The sequence below is a fragment of the Polyodon spathula genome, chromosome 6 (assembly GCF_017654505.1).
Source record: "Polyodon spathula isolate WHYD16114869_AA chromosome 6, ASM1765450v1, whole genome shotgun sequence".
Taxonomy (NCBI): domain Eukaryota; kingdom Metazoa; phylum Chordata; class Actinopteri; order Acipenseriformes; family Polyodontidae; genus Polyodon; species Polyodon spathula.
Window position 1 is genome coordinate 44,448,591 of NC_054539.1, and position 16,162 is coordinate 44,464,752.

Below are 16,162 nucleotides of genomic sequence, written 5' to 3' on the forward strand. Positions count from 1 at the left end.
ATTGCCTGATGGTACTGAATCATTTTCTGATTTCCTTTAGACCTACAGAGCCTAGAGAAATTACTGAGAGACGCCATTGTGCACGGTCAGCCTCGAACTCATCGGCCATGGAAGAAAATCCTCATTCTAGTCGAGGGCATTTACAGGTAATTCAGCTGCAACTTTAAACACATAACGTCTGAGGTGAAACCTATAAAAAATATAGATCTACTATAGAGAAACTTCGAATGGTAAATTATCATGCATGTTACAACACATAGTACTTCTGTGGAGTGTGGAATTGTTGTAATAATATGTTAGCCACCATGTAAATGAGGCCAATTTTAATTTTAAAATACCCAGTTTCTGAAAACAAGTCGCTACTATTAAGAGTGGTATTAAAATAAAATTGAGTTTAAACTCAGAATAAGTCCCATCATGTTATTTCACAACCCATCATGAGCTTAGCAGTCTCTTCCTCAGAGGTAGATTGCAAAAGCTAATTTAGCTTTAGAATTTGAAAACACTGTCTTAGCTTCAAGCAGCCTAATGTGGTTCAGTAAATACATATAAACGACCCTTAAATACACTATTAAAGCTTTAATTTTGCTTCAGGTAACTCCTGCTTCATTGGATATTTTTACTTGCGTAAGGCTTCTAGCGAGAGCTTTCTTGAAGCAGTGTTTGCAGATTGTGTACCATTATGTGATTTGACATTTTGCTTGCCTAAAACCTAACTTCTGTTACAACCTATATCAAACATCCACCGTAAGATGAAATGGTTAAATGCTCTTCCTCTTCAAAGCTGTCCTTTGTTGAAGACGTCTACCATTATTTGGCTAGCTAGGTGATGGAGTTGGGTAGTTTACTTAATCAGACTTCTCCATGTCTGCAAAAATACTATATCTATCTGAACAGATGGAGAAAAGGGCTTTGAAGATACTTGAGAGAACAAAATAAAAAACCAAACAACAAAGCATGTTTAATTGTTGCTATCTGAATCTCTCCTTGCCTTCCTAGCATGGAGGGTTCGGTTGTGCGGCTGCCAGAGATCGTAGCTTTAAAGAAGAAGTACAAGGCTTATCTGTACTTGGATGAGGCTCACAGCATTGGGGCAGTGGGGCAGACGGGCCGTGGAGTCACAGAATATTTTGGATTAGATCCTTCAGATGTCGACGTAATGATGGGTACCTTCACCAAGAGCTTTGGAGCAGCTGGGGGATACATAGCTGGCAAGAAGGTAATTCCTAAATGTATTTTTGTCTTTTTTGTTTAATGAAATGTTTCTTTAACAAACTTAATTGTATTTATTCAGTGCAGTGCAATTGGATATTTAAGAGGTGCCATTTTTTTGTATAAATGAGTAATGGTAATGCAGTGATTGAAAATTTAAATATAATAGGACACATTTTCTAAACTTTTGTTCTGCAAACAGTTTATATCATTATCATAATTTTTCTGATATAATATGTACTCTTTTAAGAGAACATGCATACTTAACTGTAGGAGGGTGTGGGTTTTCACTGAACACACAGGAGACAAAGTTTTTTCGAGATTGCCTCACCAGCGTCCAATGTTTATTTAAGGCACAAGGTGGCACTGTTGTACCGCGGGCAAACAATATCAGCAGCGGTAAAGTTCGTTTCCACGGCAGCTTGCTGAAAAATACCAGCAATGGTAAGCTTTCTGTTGTCAGATGATTTATCGTGCACATGCAGGTGCTGAAAATAATATTTGGTGCGGCTTGGGTCTCAGTTTCTCCTAGAAGGGCAAATGCGAAGGAACAGCAAAGAGTCATTTTTATTGGTCGATCCCCCCTCCAAGACCCTTCTTCCAACCACTCAGAGAAAGGAAGATGTGAAACACCCACACTCAACCTCTCTGTGTCATTGCTGTGGTTGGCAGGCGGATCCCACAGGGCTCCCGACCACCCCCTATAGGATCATGCATGCGCCTGATAGCCAGCACAGGTCTCCCCTATCACAATAATAAAAAAATAAAGGTATAAACCCTCGAAAAAAGAATGGCAATACAACTAGTGCAGTTATCCCAAATCCCAGGGTTCTCCCCAAGAATTCTGTATAGCAAGTTTAACAGAAGAAAAAAAATATGCAAGACAAATAAGTTGAATAATAAAAATAAATTGAATAAGTAAGGGATAACACATGACAGGGCATGCATTGTGTTGCATTAACATATGGTTGTAGTTGGGTTTGAGGCATGAAGCGAAACTAAGTGCCTTCAACCAACATAGCCGTATGTTAATGCAGCACAACGCACAAGCCCTGGAGTGCGTTATTCCGCTTATAAAACAGATACAATTTAAGGAAGAAAAAAAAACACTAACAATTGATTCATATATCCTTCTGCTTTGGGAAAAAAATAGTCCATCAAACAGTGTTTTGTTGTAAACATTAAAATGGGGGTTTTCAACTGTTCCATTTATTGTAATTCATTACAATGAATGAAGCCTCCATGCTGGTCTCAATTGCTCCGAAAACAGAGCTGACATAACCCACAATGTTCCCTTTCAAGTACGAAATGCAACCGTTACCTCGTGGGTGTTAATCCTTTGATAATAAGTAGATATTCCAAAGCTGCACGTAGTGCCAGTGACGCAGTCGCGCCCGCCCACAAGGGCACAAAAGAGACTGCTGACACTCAAAACGTCATCATGTCTTGCTTTGAGACGGTCAAAATGGAGAAACAGAAAATAATTAACTGAAAACAAAGATGTGTTTGTTCACCTTTATCCACCTCTGGTTTATTTTGAAGGTACTCTGGTACCGAAACGTTGGCTAAATATAAATGTGTTTCTTTTAAAGAGATTGCAAGTGTGCGGTTTCTTTCTTTTTTTTTCTTTTAAGAAACTTTAACCTTCCAGCTTTTTATACAGCATTGGGTGCGTTAAGTAAGTGATCCGCTGAGAGTGAGAATGCTCAGAAAGCACACTGAGCTCATTTAAATGACTTAAAGCTCTGCTACATGCGAGCACTGAGCGACATTTAAAAATGGAGAATAATAATTTTTTGCTTGTTTGTGTTTCTGAGGTGATGGTAGATGAAATGGCCCTGTGTGAAGTTGCTGTCCCCTGCTATACCTCACTGAGTACGGCACTCTGTTTGGACTGAACCTCATATCTGGCTGTGTTTAATACTGACAATACCGACATTAATAATGAACATTATGAATAATATTAATACTACAAGCCTAATAATAATACATTGATAACAGCTCTACATTTAAAAATGAAACTTCATAAGTCGTAAACAGTTCATTGTTCTTGACAAACGTATGTGTCATTCCTGCCTGTCATCTCCACTTGTTTCCTGCAGGTGGCCACTGCGTCCGCTCCCTCTGATCACTGATGAGAAATGCTCAGGAGCGCTCCGAGCGGCTCAGCAGGAGTGGAACTGAGCAAGTCGTTAAGTTGATTATTTTACTGAGCCGATCTGAATTACTCACTTACTTAACGCACCCACTGTCTATTCTTACAATGCATTCTTGCATTGAGAAAGCAACATGTTTGGAATCTGAATAAAGGAAATGTTTATGTAATACAGTTCATGTGCAGTCATCTTTTGGTAAGTTGCATTGTCAGAATCATATCATTATGTACAGTATTAAACAACACTGTATGTTAAAATATTGCCCTTAATCCACAAAACCAACGAAAGACATCCAATGTAGCCTATATTTGACATTTTATTTTTGTAGTGTTCTGTGGAATGCGGGCAGTCATCTATCCTGGAAAAAATTAAATACAGTACCTGAAAGCAGATATACGTGTTTATCATGTTTCCCACACAGCACTACTTGTGGTCTGCTCTATTTATATTGTGATTTAGACAGACACCACCTGGTTTCAGTAAGCGGTAAACTTAACACGCATTGAGACACTTAAGAAAGTTAGGACCTTTAAGTAAATATGTTTTTTATAAAAAGTCCCTCCCTCGCGGTATTAGGGGAGAGAATTTGAATACATTTCCATGGATTACCATTATAAATTGTATGTAAGTGACTCGCACGAGGTATCTTTTTGCACACGATTAATTTAGTGTGCAAAGTCATTTTGAATATAGCGAATATAGCAGGTGTACAAAACATGCAGTAACAGGCTTATTGCATGGTAAACTGGTTACCGCTGTTTAGTGCATGAAGCTCATTGTTTTATCTGATTGTTTGCTCGTGTTTATCACTTACTGCGATTGTTTTTTACGTGTTTTAGTAAAAATTACTTCACGTATTCTGCACTCAGCCGTGGTTGTTTGGTAGTCGCTTAGGGACCTTGAGCTCCGCTGCTCCTTCCCCGAGATCAAACGCCTTAAGCCGGCTGCTTGTGCTCTCTTGTAAGCTGCTAGCTTAGGTTGAAGTGTAAAATAAAAATGTTGTTTTTTATTATAAAAAATATATTAAAATAACGGTAACTGTTTGATTACTGTTTTGCGTGAGAAGAAATTGTTTTCTTTGTTGTATTTTCTGTCCATTTCCACAGAAATACTACGCGGCGGCTGGGCTCAGCTGTCCTGTGTGGACAGAGACGCACACGCTGGGTCAATCTGCTTGCAGCTTTTCCCACAATGTCTCATTGCCACATTAAGATCTGCTTGCAGAGTTAGTGTGAAGACTGTTAGGATTCTACCAGTAGGCTTTCCTTGTGTTTTTCAATCTGTTGGTTTGCCAAAAAGCGTTATAGGTGAGGATCCCTCTATCTCTCCTGTGGTAACTGTAGGTACCAGACCTGCTCCCGTTCCCGTCGGTTCTTTGTACAACGAAGGAGGTTACCCTTCCGATTCGATAGCAGTTGCTTGGCTCAGCTCTGCTTCAGGTCTGATTGCTTGCAGTCCTTCCCACAGTGTTTCGTTGCCGCTCTGGTCTCTGCTTGCAGTACCATTGCAAAGGCTGCTTCCTCCAGTCTTAGGGCTGTGTTGTGTTAAGCCAGAAGTCATACAGGTGGGCATCCCTGCATATTGCTTCTTCTGTAACTGTAGGTCAGTAATGCAGCGTACCATACCATGTGCACTGTACTTGTACCAAGAACCGTACCATTCCAGGGTTACTGTGCGCTATGTACTGACTGTATATACTGTACATTGGGCATTATACAATATCATTAGCACTATACAATACCGTTTGTACTGTACTGTGTATACTGTGCATTGCCCACCATACTGTACTACACAGTGCATACCATGCACCGTCTCTGTGCACTGTACCATAGTGTTGCATTGTACTGTGTGTTCTGTGCTTTGTGCACTATATTCACATTCTGTGTGTACCGTACATTGTACTATAGTAAACCGTACATGTGCTAAGCATTCGATACAAGACAGTGCCTAGTCATTATTAATCTAGTCAGCTCTGGTTAGTGTCTTTGATCACTTTTGTCTCACTGCCAGCTGCATAGTAACATTGCAGTGTGTGTTGTTCAACAGTCCCCTTTGTGTACTAGTAATATATACTATACTGTTATAGCAATTACAGTCAAAGGTCATTTGCATTGCACAGTATTGCAGTTTCATTATGCCAGAGTTTCATTCTTGCAACATATGCAAGATAGGTCTCCCCATGGAGGACAGGCATGACAGATGCACTGCCTGTCTGGGTCCGGACCATGCTAAAGAGGCACCTGCCGACCGCAACTATTGTGAGTTTTGGGTGGTCTTCTTTAAGCGTACATTAGAGAAACCAGTGTCATGCAGCTCTGTAGAGCACTCTCTGTCCATTCCACCTGGACACCTCCTTCTTCAGCTTAGAAAAAGAGAACTGTGTCATCTCATGAGAGCTGTGTGCCTAAGGAAATGAGAATATCATGACCAGCTTCACGGTCCTCCTCATCTTCTCTGGTTTCTCCTCCTAAGAGGAGGTGAAAGAGCCACCGGTGTCATAGATTGGAGAACTTTGAGCAGCTGGATAAGCTCTTGGAGGCGATCTCCCAACAGGGAAGCATGTTAGTGGAGCTATTGTGTGACTGCACTGCTACACCTGCTGCCACACATTGTTTTACCTCATATCATATCAAAAGTGTCATTTCAGAGGTGTCATTCCCTCTCCTTTTATTTTTGTCCATTGACTGGGTGGCATTTGCATATATTCACAATATTTTTTTTTTTTACAGTTTCTGCTTTTGAAACATTAACATTGCAAACAAGGGGGCAGCCAGATAGAAAGAGAAAACATCTCACTATTAGAGCAAGACAGCTATTTAAATTGATTGTCATAGAAAGGTAAGGGATTGTAGCTATGTCCATTTAATGTTTAGTAAACATAATATTCAGGTGGCCATAATTTATTCGTTTATAAAGCCGTCACTACAAAAGTTTCCACTAGACATTGTGACACAGAATAAGCTATGAAAAACGAACCCAATTAGCTGTGCAATAAACATAGAAAAAGGAATTAGGAAATTGCTCTCCACAAGTTCAAAAGGATAATCGTTAAACTGCACCACAGACCAAATGCACATGGAGCACTTTCACTGTTATTTTCTTTAATAATAAGCTGACAAACTAGGCTTGTACATGCACCCAATGAACAGAACGAGATCATTGTGCTCACAATGTTAGACATGCTTCAGACTTTCACAGAGTACAGATCCAATATAGGTATCATAAACAACAAAATGTCGACATAATTTGAGTTGTAACTATTTGCAACTAAAACTGTAAAACATATTTTGGCAGTCTTAAAAGGATGGACATTACTTTAATGTTCCTGAAGTAGCAGGATTAAAGTAAATGTATGTGTTTTCCAGAGTTGTGCAAAAGGGAAACCACTAATCCAGCTGTGTGCTCTTTACAGCTTTTAAATGAAAGAGATAAACAATTATTATTATTATTTTTTTATTTTTTTTTGCAGGAGCTGGTAGATTTTTTGCGTACCCATTCACACAGCTCTGTCTATGCTACCTCCATGTCGCCACCTGTCGCCAAACAGATTCTGAGGGTCTTGAAGTGCATCATGGGACAGGATGGAACAACAGTGGGTAAGAATTCAAAACAGTTAAGTTACTTGACTTGCACAAAGCCTGATCTGAGCTTAGACAAACCCTTGAGGTGCTGTTAAATCACTGGAGAATTCTGAAAACAGACCCTTTGAAAATTGCAAGTTAACACAGCCCTTGTTGAAGTGTACTCTTACACTTCAGAGAATTGACTAATGTTTAATTCACAGCACACGTGACCGCTAATGCTTTCAGAATAAGTGTCAGATGGATCAGAAGGAGACCAGATTTCACCAGCTGTAATAGGTTCAGGCATTGAGCTAGTGTCTTAATCATTTTGCAAGCCAATCGGTTTTAAGTTAGTTGTGCATCACATAGGGAAAAGTACACAATATCAACAGAAAGTCCAGGACTGGAAACTCTAGTTCATCAACACACAGTATTCATCAACAAGTAAATATGATAAATACCAAACTTTATGTCAGTTTTAATCTAACGTGCAGCCGTTATATTGTATTCGACTAATAGGGATGTTGGTGTGTGTGTGTGTGTGTGTTTGTGTGTGTGTGTGTGTGTATACACACACACAACACACACACACACACACACACACACACACACACACACACACACACACACACACACACACACACCCCTAGATTACCCCTATACAATGTATCCATGTAGTTATTTTTTATTATTATTACTTCTGAATTTGTAACCTTACTGGTTTGGTTTTCCCATTTGAAAAACTGGTGTAAACTCTGCACTGGCACCTCATGTTATTTATATTTTCATTTATTACATTTGAGTTTGAACCTGTACCCTGTCGAGATAAGCAAAGGTTTTCTTAAGTGATTTTTACAACACTGGGGAATGAATGGCTTCAGCCATCTGTCTGGTTATTCTAGGATTACTCCTAAAAATAAGTGTTTGATACAATCCAGGTAGATTTTCTTGTACTGTAAAATGGTCTAAAAATGATCCAGCTGTGGTTCATCTTGTGCGGTAAAAAGTGAACGTCATAGTGCCCCAGTTTGACAGTATTATAATTGTAATTCCTTTACTTGTGATTTTAATTTAAGTAATGGCAGCCTAACATTTAAGTTGAGAAAATATAATTATTTTATAGCATGGTAATAGTACTGAATCCTCTGCATGGTACTCATGAATGCTGTCAGTTTTGTTTTGTTTTGTTCTAATAAAAGAGAAACACATTCAGGCAATTAACAACCAGGCAACAAAACAATACATGGCTTAAACACATGTGGATTAATTTGAGGCCAGCTTCACCTGTTCACACATTTATTGTACAATTATTTGTAGAACACATTAAAGTCTTTATATATTTTTATAGATAGTTCATCCAAATAACACTAACTTGCGTGATTAGTTTTGCTGAGATAAGGTCTTTTTGTGTTATTTGAAATACCTGCCAGTATTTTACCAGGTAATCAAGACAAAAGCAAACGTTTGTTTCCAAGGATGTGTCGTGCCAAGTCCTTAAAACAGAGTTCCCTGTTCTTCTACCAGAGCCCAGGGTAATGAACACAGCCAGCGATTAATCATTTGTATGCCATATACTCATTAGACCCAATACATCACAAAAACATATTTTTGGGGGGTGGCCCACTAGGATTGGAACAGATTTCTCATTACTTTCTTTTTCTGTGTTGGAAGAAGGAACGGTTATCTTTTCTCATCTATCAAGATATTTAACTTGACCTTGACCCCGACCACTTTTACAGTTGTACCTATTTGCTTGGTGCTGACCAAGATTGCCCCAGTTGTTTCTTCTAACTTAGCTTGTATAAAAAACACAAGTTTGAAGAAACAGTTGGGGCAACCTTGGTCCCCATCAGTTTTACAGTTGTGCCTGTTTGCTTTGTGCTGGGTAAGGTTGCCCCAATGGTTTCTTGAAACTTGGCTTGTGTTTTTGATATCTCCACTTTAAATGGCTGGGCACTTTTGATAACTCTGTGTTTTTTTTTGTTTTGTTTTATTTTTTCACATTTCCAGTGTTTTTGTTTCAGATATCACTTATTTTTTCACTTATAACACACACACACACACACACACGTTACATAAAATTGTTCTATCTGTACTGAGGCAATGTATTGCTGTTTGGATAGGGTAAATGTAAATAGTAGCCTAGTCTGTTGAAAGGGTTAAGATGTGAATCTGTGTAGCATAGTGGTTATGTAGTTGGAGTGAAAATATGACTAGTTAGGGTTCAAATCCTGCCTTTATATATATATATATATATATATATATATATATATATATATATATATATATATATATATATATATATATATGCATTTTAAAGTTATGTGTGCAAAACTATGTATGTTTAATGATAGTGTCATTCATATCAACTACATTTTTTCACATAAAAAATGTTTGTTACATATAAAGTTTGCAATTTAAACCCTGTGTGGGAATTGAACCCAAGACATGGGTCCAGCAGCTTGAAATGCAGAGGCCCTAGCTTTCATGCCACATTATGTACTTCCATTTCATAACATTTTCAAGTAGCATAGCAGTAAAGTTACAGTTTTTAACAAGTAACAAGACGGACAGGATTTTGTAAATAATGATTATGTTTTATCCTGATTGTATTGAAAGCTTTCATCTGATTTTGCAAACTATCATAAGTTGATCCATTCATTTAGTATATTGTAACATTTTCATGTTTTAGGAAGTAGTACTCGGGGAGACTGTTGAATTCTCAGAATGTTTGTTTTATTTGAAACTACAGAGAATTCCTGTTAAGGGCCGGAATTCCCAGCACCAAAATAATAACCCTATTTTTTTAGTCTTGGCACTTTCACTGCGTATTCTCTCCAGTCATACCTCACACGCTCGCTCAATCACACTCACAGTTTCTCATTCAAGTTCAGCGCTGGACTGTTTCCCATCCCCCAGACTCATGCACCCCCTTATTCTATAATCTCCTGTCTTTTCCCACCGCTGTCCGGCTCATCAACCAGTCACATCCATGCTCTGTAACCCCCGCAAACAACAACACACATTCTCCCCACTCATTCACTCACCCCTCCCCTTTCCCAAGTAACAACGTGACCCGTTCCCCTTACAATACATGTAACATATAAAAGACAAATGAGACAAAATGAACAGACAAGTCCTGCAACAATGCAGTTGTAATATATGAAAGCATGACAACCTTTATTTACAAAATCTTCACTAATATACAATTGAACAAGAACGGTTGAGTATTTTCATTTCCTACAGTATTAATTGGAAGTGTTTATGTGATTAGTGAAAAAATATCAAGATAGATACAGAAAGAAAGAAATGTTTATGTATTAATTTATGTATTCATTTATTTCAGTATTTATTAATGTTTACTTTTACCAAATATATATATATATATATATATATATATATATATATATATATATATATATATATATATATATATCCTTCAGCATAGCTAATTCTCAGAAAAATGTACGTTTGTTTTTGTCCAGTGGGGACCACAAGTAGCGTTACTCTCATCAACCAGTATCGAGAAGAACCGTACTTCCATGCGCCAGTAGGGACCACAATGAGCATTACACTGACAGGAAAACAAAACTTTCAAGATCAGAAGAGTTCAAGATCAGACTCTCAGAGTAAGAGGATGAAGATGAATGGTGCCTCGAAAAATCTCCATAACAGTCCCAAGAATTCTCAGCTGGCTGACTTCATCTTTCAAAATACTGCTTTTCTCAACTAATCGTGTAGCACTGACAGTAACACAACACGCTTGCAAACTGAATATTGTAGTGTCAAATCCCATGCATGTCAGACCTTTTTTTTATATTTATATAAAAAAATATATTTTTTTTGCAGTCAAATATTCAATTTTAAAACAGGAATAAATAAATAAATATAAAATAAGTCACAATATCACAATAACGTTCCCTAGTGTATTTATTAGGATGTATTAGGATATGCACGAATAATCATAATGTTTGAAATCATATTATATTTTTGTAAAAAGCTTAGCAAGATGATTGTCTCTGTGTATCGTGCACGGTTGCAAAACTAGACTCCAAAAAGGAGCTGTACTGCAGGCTGTGTGAAAGAGGAAAAATGCTGTCTCACTAAAGGTTGGCATTTTAGAAAAGTGTTTATTTGATTTTAAAAAGCTTTTTTTTTTTTCTTTGCTTGTTTAATACAGCTATGGCGGCTCCGTGACTGCCTGTGGTTAGAGTGTGCAGTCTCTCCATGTGGTAGTTCTTTAGCATTGTGTAGCTTGCAGTGCTGTTTTTTCCACCCCACAATCACAATTATATTTATTTAAACAAAGGCAGCGTTTCTCTGCTTTGCCTACGCTTGCCTCAGTAAATTCATTGTTTTTTTATTAAATTGTTTTGATTTGCTACGTTTCACTTGCTGTCTGATTGTGAGATCAGACTATTTTGTAAATAATAAGTTAAACTAATAATTTATTATGATGTTCTAATACTGTAGTTCTTTTAGTGGTGTATAATAAATAGTCTTGATTGCATCTTTTGTTTGATATTGGTGCTGCTTTCTCTGCATTGTAATCGTTTGACAAAATAAAATTCCATTATCGTTCATTCGACTTTGTTGTTGTTATAGTTACTGTAAGTAGTTGCATTGTTTTTTGTAGATCATTGTAGAAAAGTGCAGTAAAATGTGTACAGAATTGCACAGTTAAGTGTGTGTGTATATATATATTATATATATATATATATATATATATATATATATATATATATATATATATATATATATATAATGAATTTTCCTTGCACGCATGCAGAGATATTGCTTTGCACATGGGAACAATGCATTTGTGGAAATTATTGCACATAGACAACTGCTGTAAGGCCACAAGCCTTAAAAATGTAGTGTATTTATTTTCATTATTGTTCAATTTAGTGGTTATTGTGGTTCCATTACTTATAGTTAGGGCTCTTCGTTTTCGGTTTTTATTTTTGATGATGTAATGTCCCTTGCAAGCTTGTTTTGAGCAGACCTAATTTCTTAATTTAACTCTTTGTAGATTTTGAAATCCTAGTGACTTGTTGCAATATTTCACCTGTTATGCAAGTTTTCTCTTAATTGTGTTTTGTGAATTTCTGATCCGGGAAGAAAAAAAACACAACAAAAGCGATCTTGTTTTACAGTCAGCACTTCTACAAGAGTTAATTAAGAAATGATGACGGCTTACAACAAACTTAAAGGGACATTACATCATCAACAGTAAAAAACAAACACGAAGAGCCCTACTTATAGTAGAGCTTTGTTACAAAATACAGCACATGACTGCACTGCACGGTATATATTATACACAGTATAAGTGAAGTGTGCATGTGTTGTATAGAAAACGGCACATTGTTTTGACATTTTTACAGTGTAAATAAGCGTAAAAAAACTATTTTAAACAACTTCTGCCCTCACCCACTTCGGGTATGTATTCGTCAAACCGGAATTCATAAATAAATACAAACATGAATACTAATAGCATGGGCACAAATACAAACACAGATAATGGCCCTATGTACCACCCCTAATACAGACAATAAATAAATGCGTTCCCTAGTATTGTTCTATGTTGACAAAACAAGTTCATTGTCATTAACCCTTTGCGGTCCTATGTCGGACCAGGTCAGACGTTACGATTTTCCCTTTCCACTCCAATGCCGGACCCTGTCCGACATCATCAAAAAGACATAAAGCACAGGTCTCTAGTAGTTTTTTCTCAGGAGAAAAAAGGCGTATCTGATAGCCCCATGCACCACAGAGATAACACGGGCATAAACAAAGGAGATAGCTGCTTCTGCATCCAGTGCTCAAAGAATGTCACGGACATTTGCAGAGCTTTTTGAGATGTTATAGTAGTAAAATAATCATTTGGATCACATTATCAAGGAGTTTGATGATAAAACGAGTGATCAGGAGAGGATTTATCAGTATGCACGTCTTTGAAGAGGTGTGTGAAAAATACAGCGAACAAGGAGTGGGACTTGGCTGGAGATGCAGTACTGAGTGTACTTTTGCAATTCAGTGCCCTTTAAACCTGTTTTACTCTGAAAACGAATTATTTTAAACAGCGCATGTGAAAATAAATTGGACCTGACACGCCTGACAAGTGCGCCCCGTATAATTAGGACAATAGCGATACCTGTTGAAATGAGGGACAATACAGTCTGAATTACTGGCACCGCACACCGGCAGCTAAAGTGATAAATGTAAATGTAAATGCGAAGGATAGTATCGTTGTTAAAAAAAAAAAAAAAAAACTAAAAAAAAAAAAAAAAAAACTTTTGAACCCTTCCGGGGCCCTCTTGAGTGCATGGGCCCGAGCGCAGCTACATCTGCTATTGCTCCGCCACTGTAACTGCCCTAAGTATACGTAGTTACTGACTTCTTCAAAATTGATCCCATTGACTTCAATTACCTGTGGAGTGGTATAATTATTGAACATGACTTGAATCGTCTTCAGGTTCATTTTCTTACCTACTTTGATGCTAGCCTCATATTGAACTGTATTGTTGTTTGTAGTTCTTCTGGGCACGTTGTAAATATGACAATGTCATCAGCAAATCTTAGGTGATTCAAGTAGGCTCCATTGCTCTTCAGCCTTATTTTCCCAATCTGGTGTTTTGAAAATGTCTTCTAGGGTGGCTGGGAAGAGCTTTGGTGGAAATTTTGTATCTCCTTGACAAACTCCTTTTTAATCTTGGTTTTGTTGCTGTTTTTATGGAGTCTTACTGTGGATGTTGCATTCTTATATATGGTTCTGGTCAAGTCTCTGTACGTTTTCTCAGTTCCTTGTTTTTTCAGAGAGCTTAATACAGATCTTTTGTAAACAGAGTCAAAGGCTTTTTCATAGTCGATGAATCCCATGCAAAGTGGCAGTTCATACTCGTTGCTGGTTTGAATCACTTGCCGTACAACCTGAAGATGATCCATTGTACTAAATCCACTCCTGGCTCCTGCTTGCTCATTTGATTGTGCCGATTAAAATTTATCTTGAAGTCTGTTGGTAAGTGTCTTGGTAAACAGAGTAAAGGTTAAAGGAAGTTAACTAATAGGTCTGTAGTTCTTGAGGTCTTCTTCATCTCCTTTCACATGTAAAGTATCACTGATGTGTTCCAGTCATTTGGCACTTTCGTTTGCTTAATACAATCTGTAAAAACACACGACAGTATTTTTGTTGCTTCTTCACCTCCTTCTTTCACAATGTCAATCGTTATGCCATCTTCTCCGGGTGCCTTTCCCATCTTCATATGTTTGATAGCATGTTTCTCTTCTTCCAGGAGAATATCTGGAACTTCTTCCTCGGGTTGCATTTTTTCCATCTCGTCTTCGTCATCTGCTACGTTGCTCATTGATCTCGATATAATTTTCCGTAAAGCTCCTTGACTGTCTTCAAATTCACTTCACAGTTCTTGATGACATTTGTCCCCAACGATCAGTCTTTGTTTTGCTTTCTTCATGCTTCATTTGTTTTTAAAAGTTTCCTTTACCAACCTACAGTTGAACGACCTTGTATCTTCAGTAATGTGCTTTCTTGCTGTCTTGCAGAGCTCAATGTATTGAATCTTTGACTTCAGATCAGCTGTTTGTTTCATTTCCCTTCTTGTCTTCATGATGTCTTTTGTCTCTTGCGTGAACATCTGGTCGCATTTTGTACTCTATGTTCCAGTAATGTTTTTTGTTGTTTCTGCAATTACTTGCGTCACTTCCTCATAGATTTTGTTTACCTCAATTGCTTCATCTTTTTGCAGATCTTGAAGCATGCTGAATCTATTATTCCAGTTGAAACACCAGGCTTTGCTTCTGGAGCATTTCTGTGTTGATTATGTTGGATTTCGTCATCACAAGTTTTGTCGTACTTAGCTTAGTCCTACAGTGTCCCACTTGATTCTTCCAAGTTCTTCTTCTAACTCTTGAAGTCTTGCTTCACCTAAAAAAGATCTGCAGTTGTACGTGATCAGGGTCAGTGTTCTGTGGCAGCCTAATGTCTTCATGCCTAAACGGCCGCTGCCATGATTGGCGGCAAACAAGCCTCCAGGGAATGAGGGCCATGTTTTTGTCTGTACTTTCATCTTGGGGGGGGTTTGCTATAACTCACCACACTGGCCAGGCAGATTGGTGAGTGCCCCTTCCACTTTGGCCAAGTATATTACTCAAGTTTTCACAGCATGGTTGAACCTGCCAGAGTCATGGGACCCCGCTGTACTTTGTCTTCACCCCACCGCCCCTGTGAGTTGGACTTTAGGAGGGATATATATATATATATATATATATATATATATATATATATATATATATATATATATATATAGCAAAAGCTCCAATGTTGCCAGAAATGGTACTGGAGGAACAGGTGGTAAAGATTAAAGCAGGTGGATTTGTTCTTGGACAGCCCCCTTGCATTCCAATAAAGTTCAGTTAGCTCCTCTGGAACACTGGATGTGCTCCAGGGATACGTGGCATCTCTCCAGACAATAACACTTTCAGGCCATTATTGGACCCCAGAGCTAGTGGTTACCGAATAACTTTATTTTAGAGTAGGAGAAAGCTGAAACATGCAAGATTTATTAATTGGACTGCTGCTTTATTTTCAAAGCAATGAAATATAAAGGGTGTTGTCATGGTTTCTAGCAGCTGTCCTTTTTTTCTAGTGGAGAGAGCAGCAAAGAGTAGGTTATTAGGATTCAGCTGTAGCTCTCAACTAGCGGGAACTGGTAAACTAACTAAATTAGAATTTATGACACTGTTTTTTGTGTTCAGTGTTATGAATTTTCATTGTTCCGAGATCTCATTTTATTTTGTTCTAGGGCTCATTCTAACTTATGGTCTGATTTTGATTAATTTTGAAACAAGATGGATACATACAGTTAAGGTTAACAATAATAATTGTAATAATATTCTAATATTAATTAGTACAAGATTAAGTTTAGATTTACTGGATACCATTCAAGATACAGAGGGAAGATTTTTGGCCATTAAAATTAAAATTGGAGGAAATGAGTTTGTCTTGGCCAGTGTGTATGCCCCAAATTCCAGTCAGTCTGATTTTTTTTTTTTTTTTTTTGTTAATTAATGAATTGTCCAAATGGAACAATTTTCCACTAGTTATGCCGTTATGGATAATTCTCTCGACAGAACTTAAAAAAATAAAACATTTAAAAAAATCACTAACTCCACTCTGGCATTGAACAACCTGTCTGAGAGCTAGGTGTGTTGGAG

At 37.7% G+C, this 16,162-nt stretch overlaps 1 protein-coding gene across 2 annotated transcripts in view; it reads left to right on the forward strand.

Moving 5' to 3' along the window:
* Positions 1-16,162, forward strand: part of sptlc3 (serine palmitoyltransferase, long chain base subunit 3) — a 59,666-nt gene that overhangs the window by 32,853 nt on the left and 10,651 nt on the right. The window contains exons 7-10 of one of the 2 annotated variants that reach the window (XM_041252928.1): positions 41-146; positions 1,000-1,219; positions 6,838-6,964; positions 10,417-10,684. In XM_041252928.1, the coding sequence (XP_041108862.1) occupies positions 41-146; positions 1,000-1,219; positions 6,838-6,964; positions 10,417-10,664 (701 nt within the window). In that variant the 3' untranslated portion in view covers positions 10,665-10,684. Of the gene's footprint in view, positions 1-40; positions 147-999; positions 1,220-6,837; positions 6,965-10,416; positions 10,685-16,162 lie in introns of those variants that run through there. The other variant, XM_041252926.1, reaches the window with a different exon arrangement.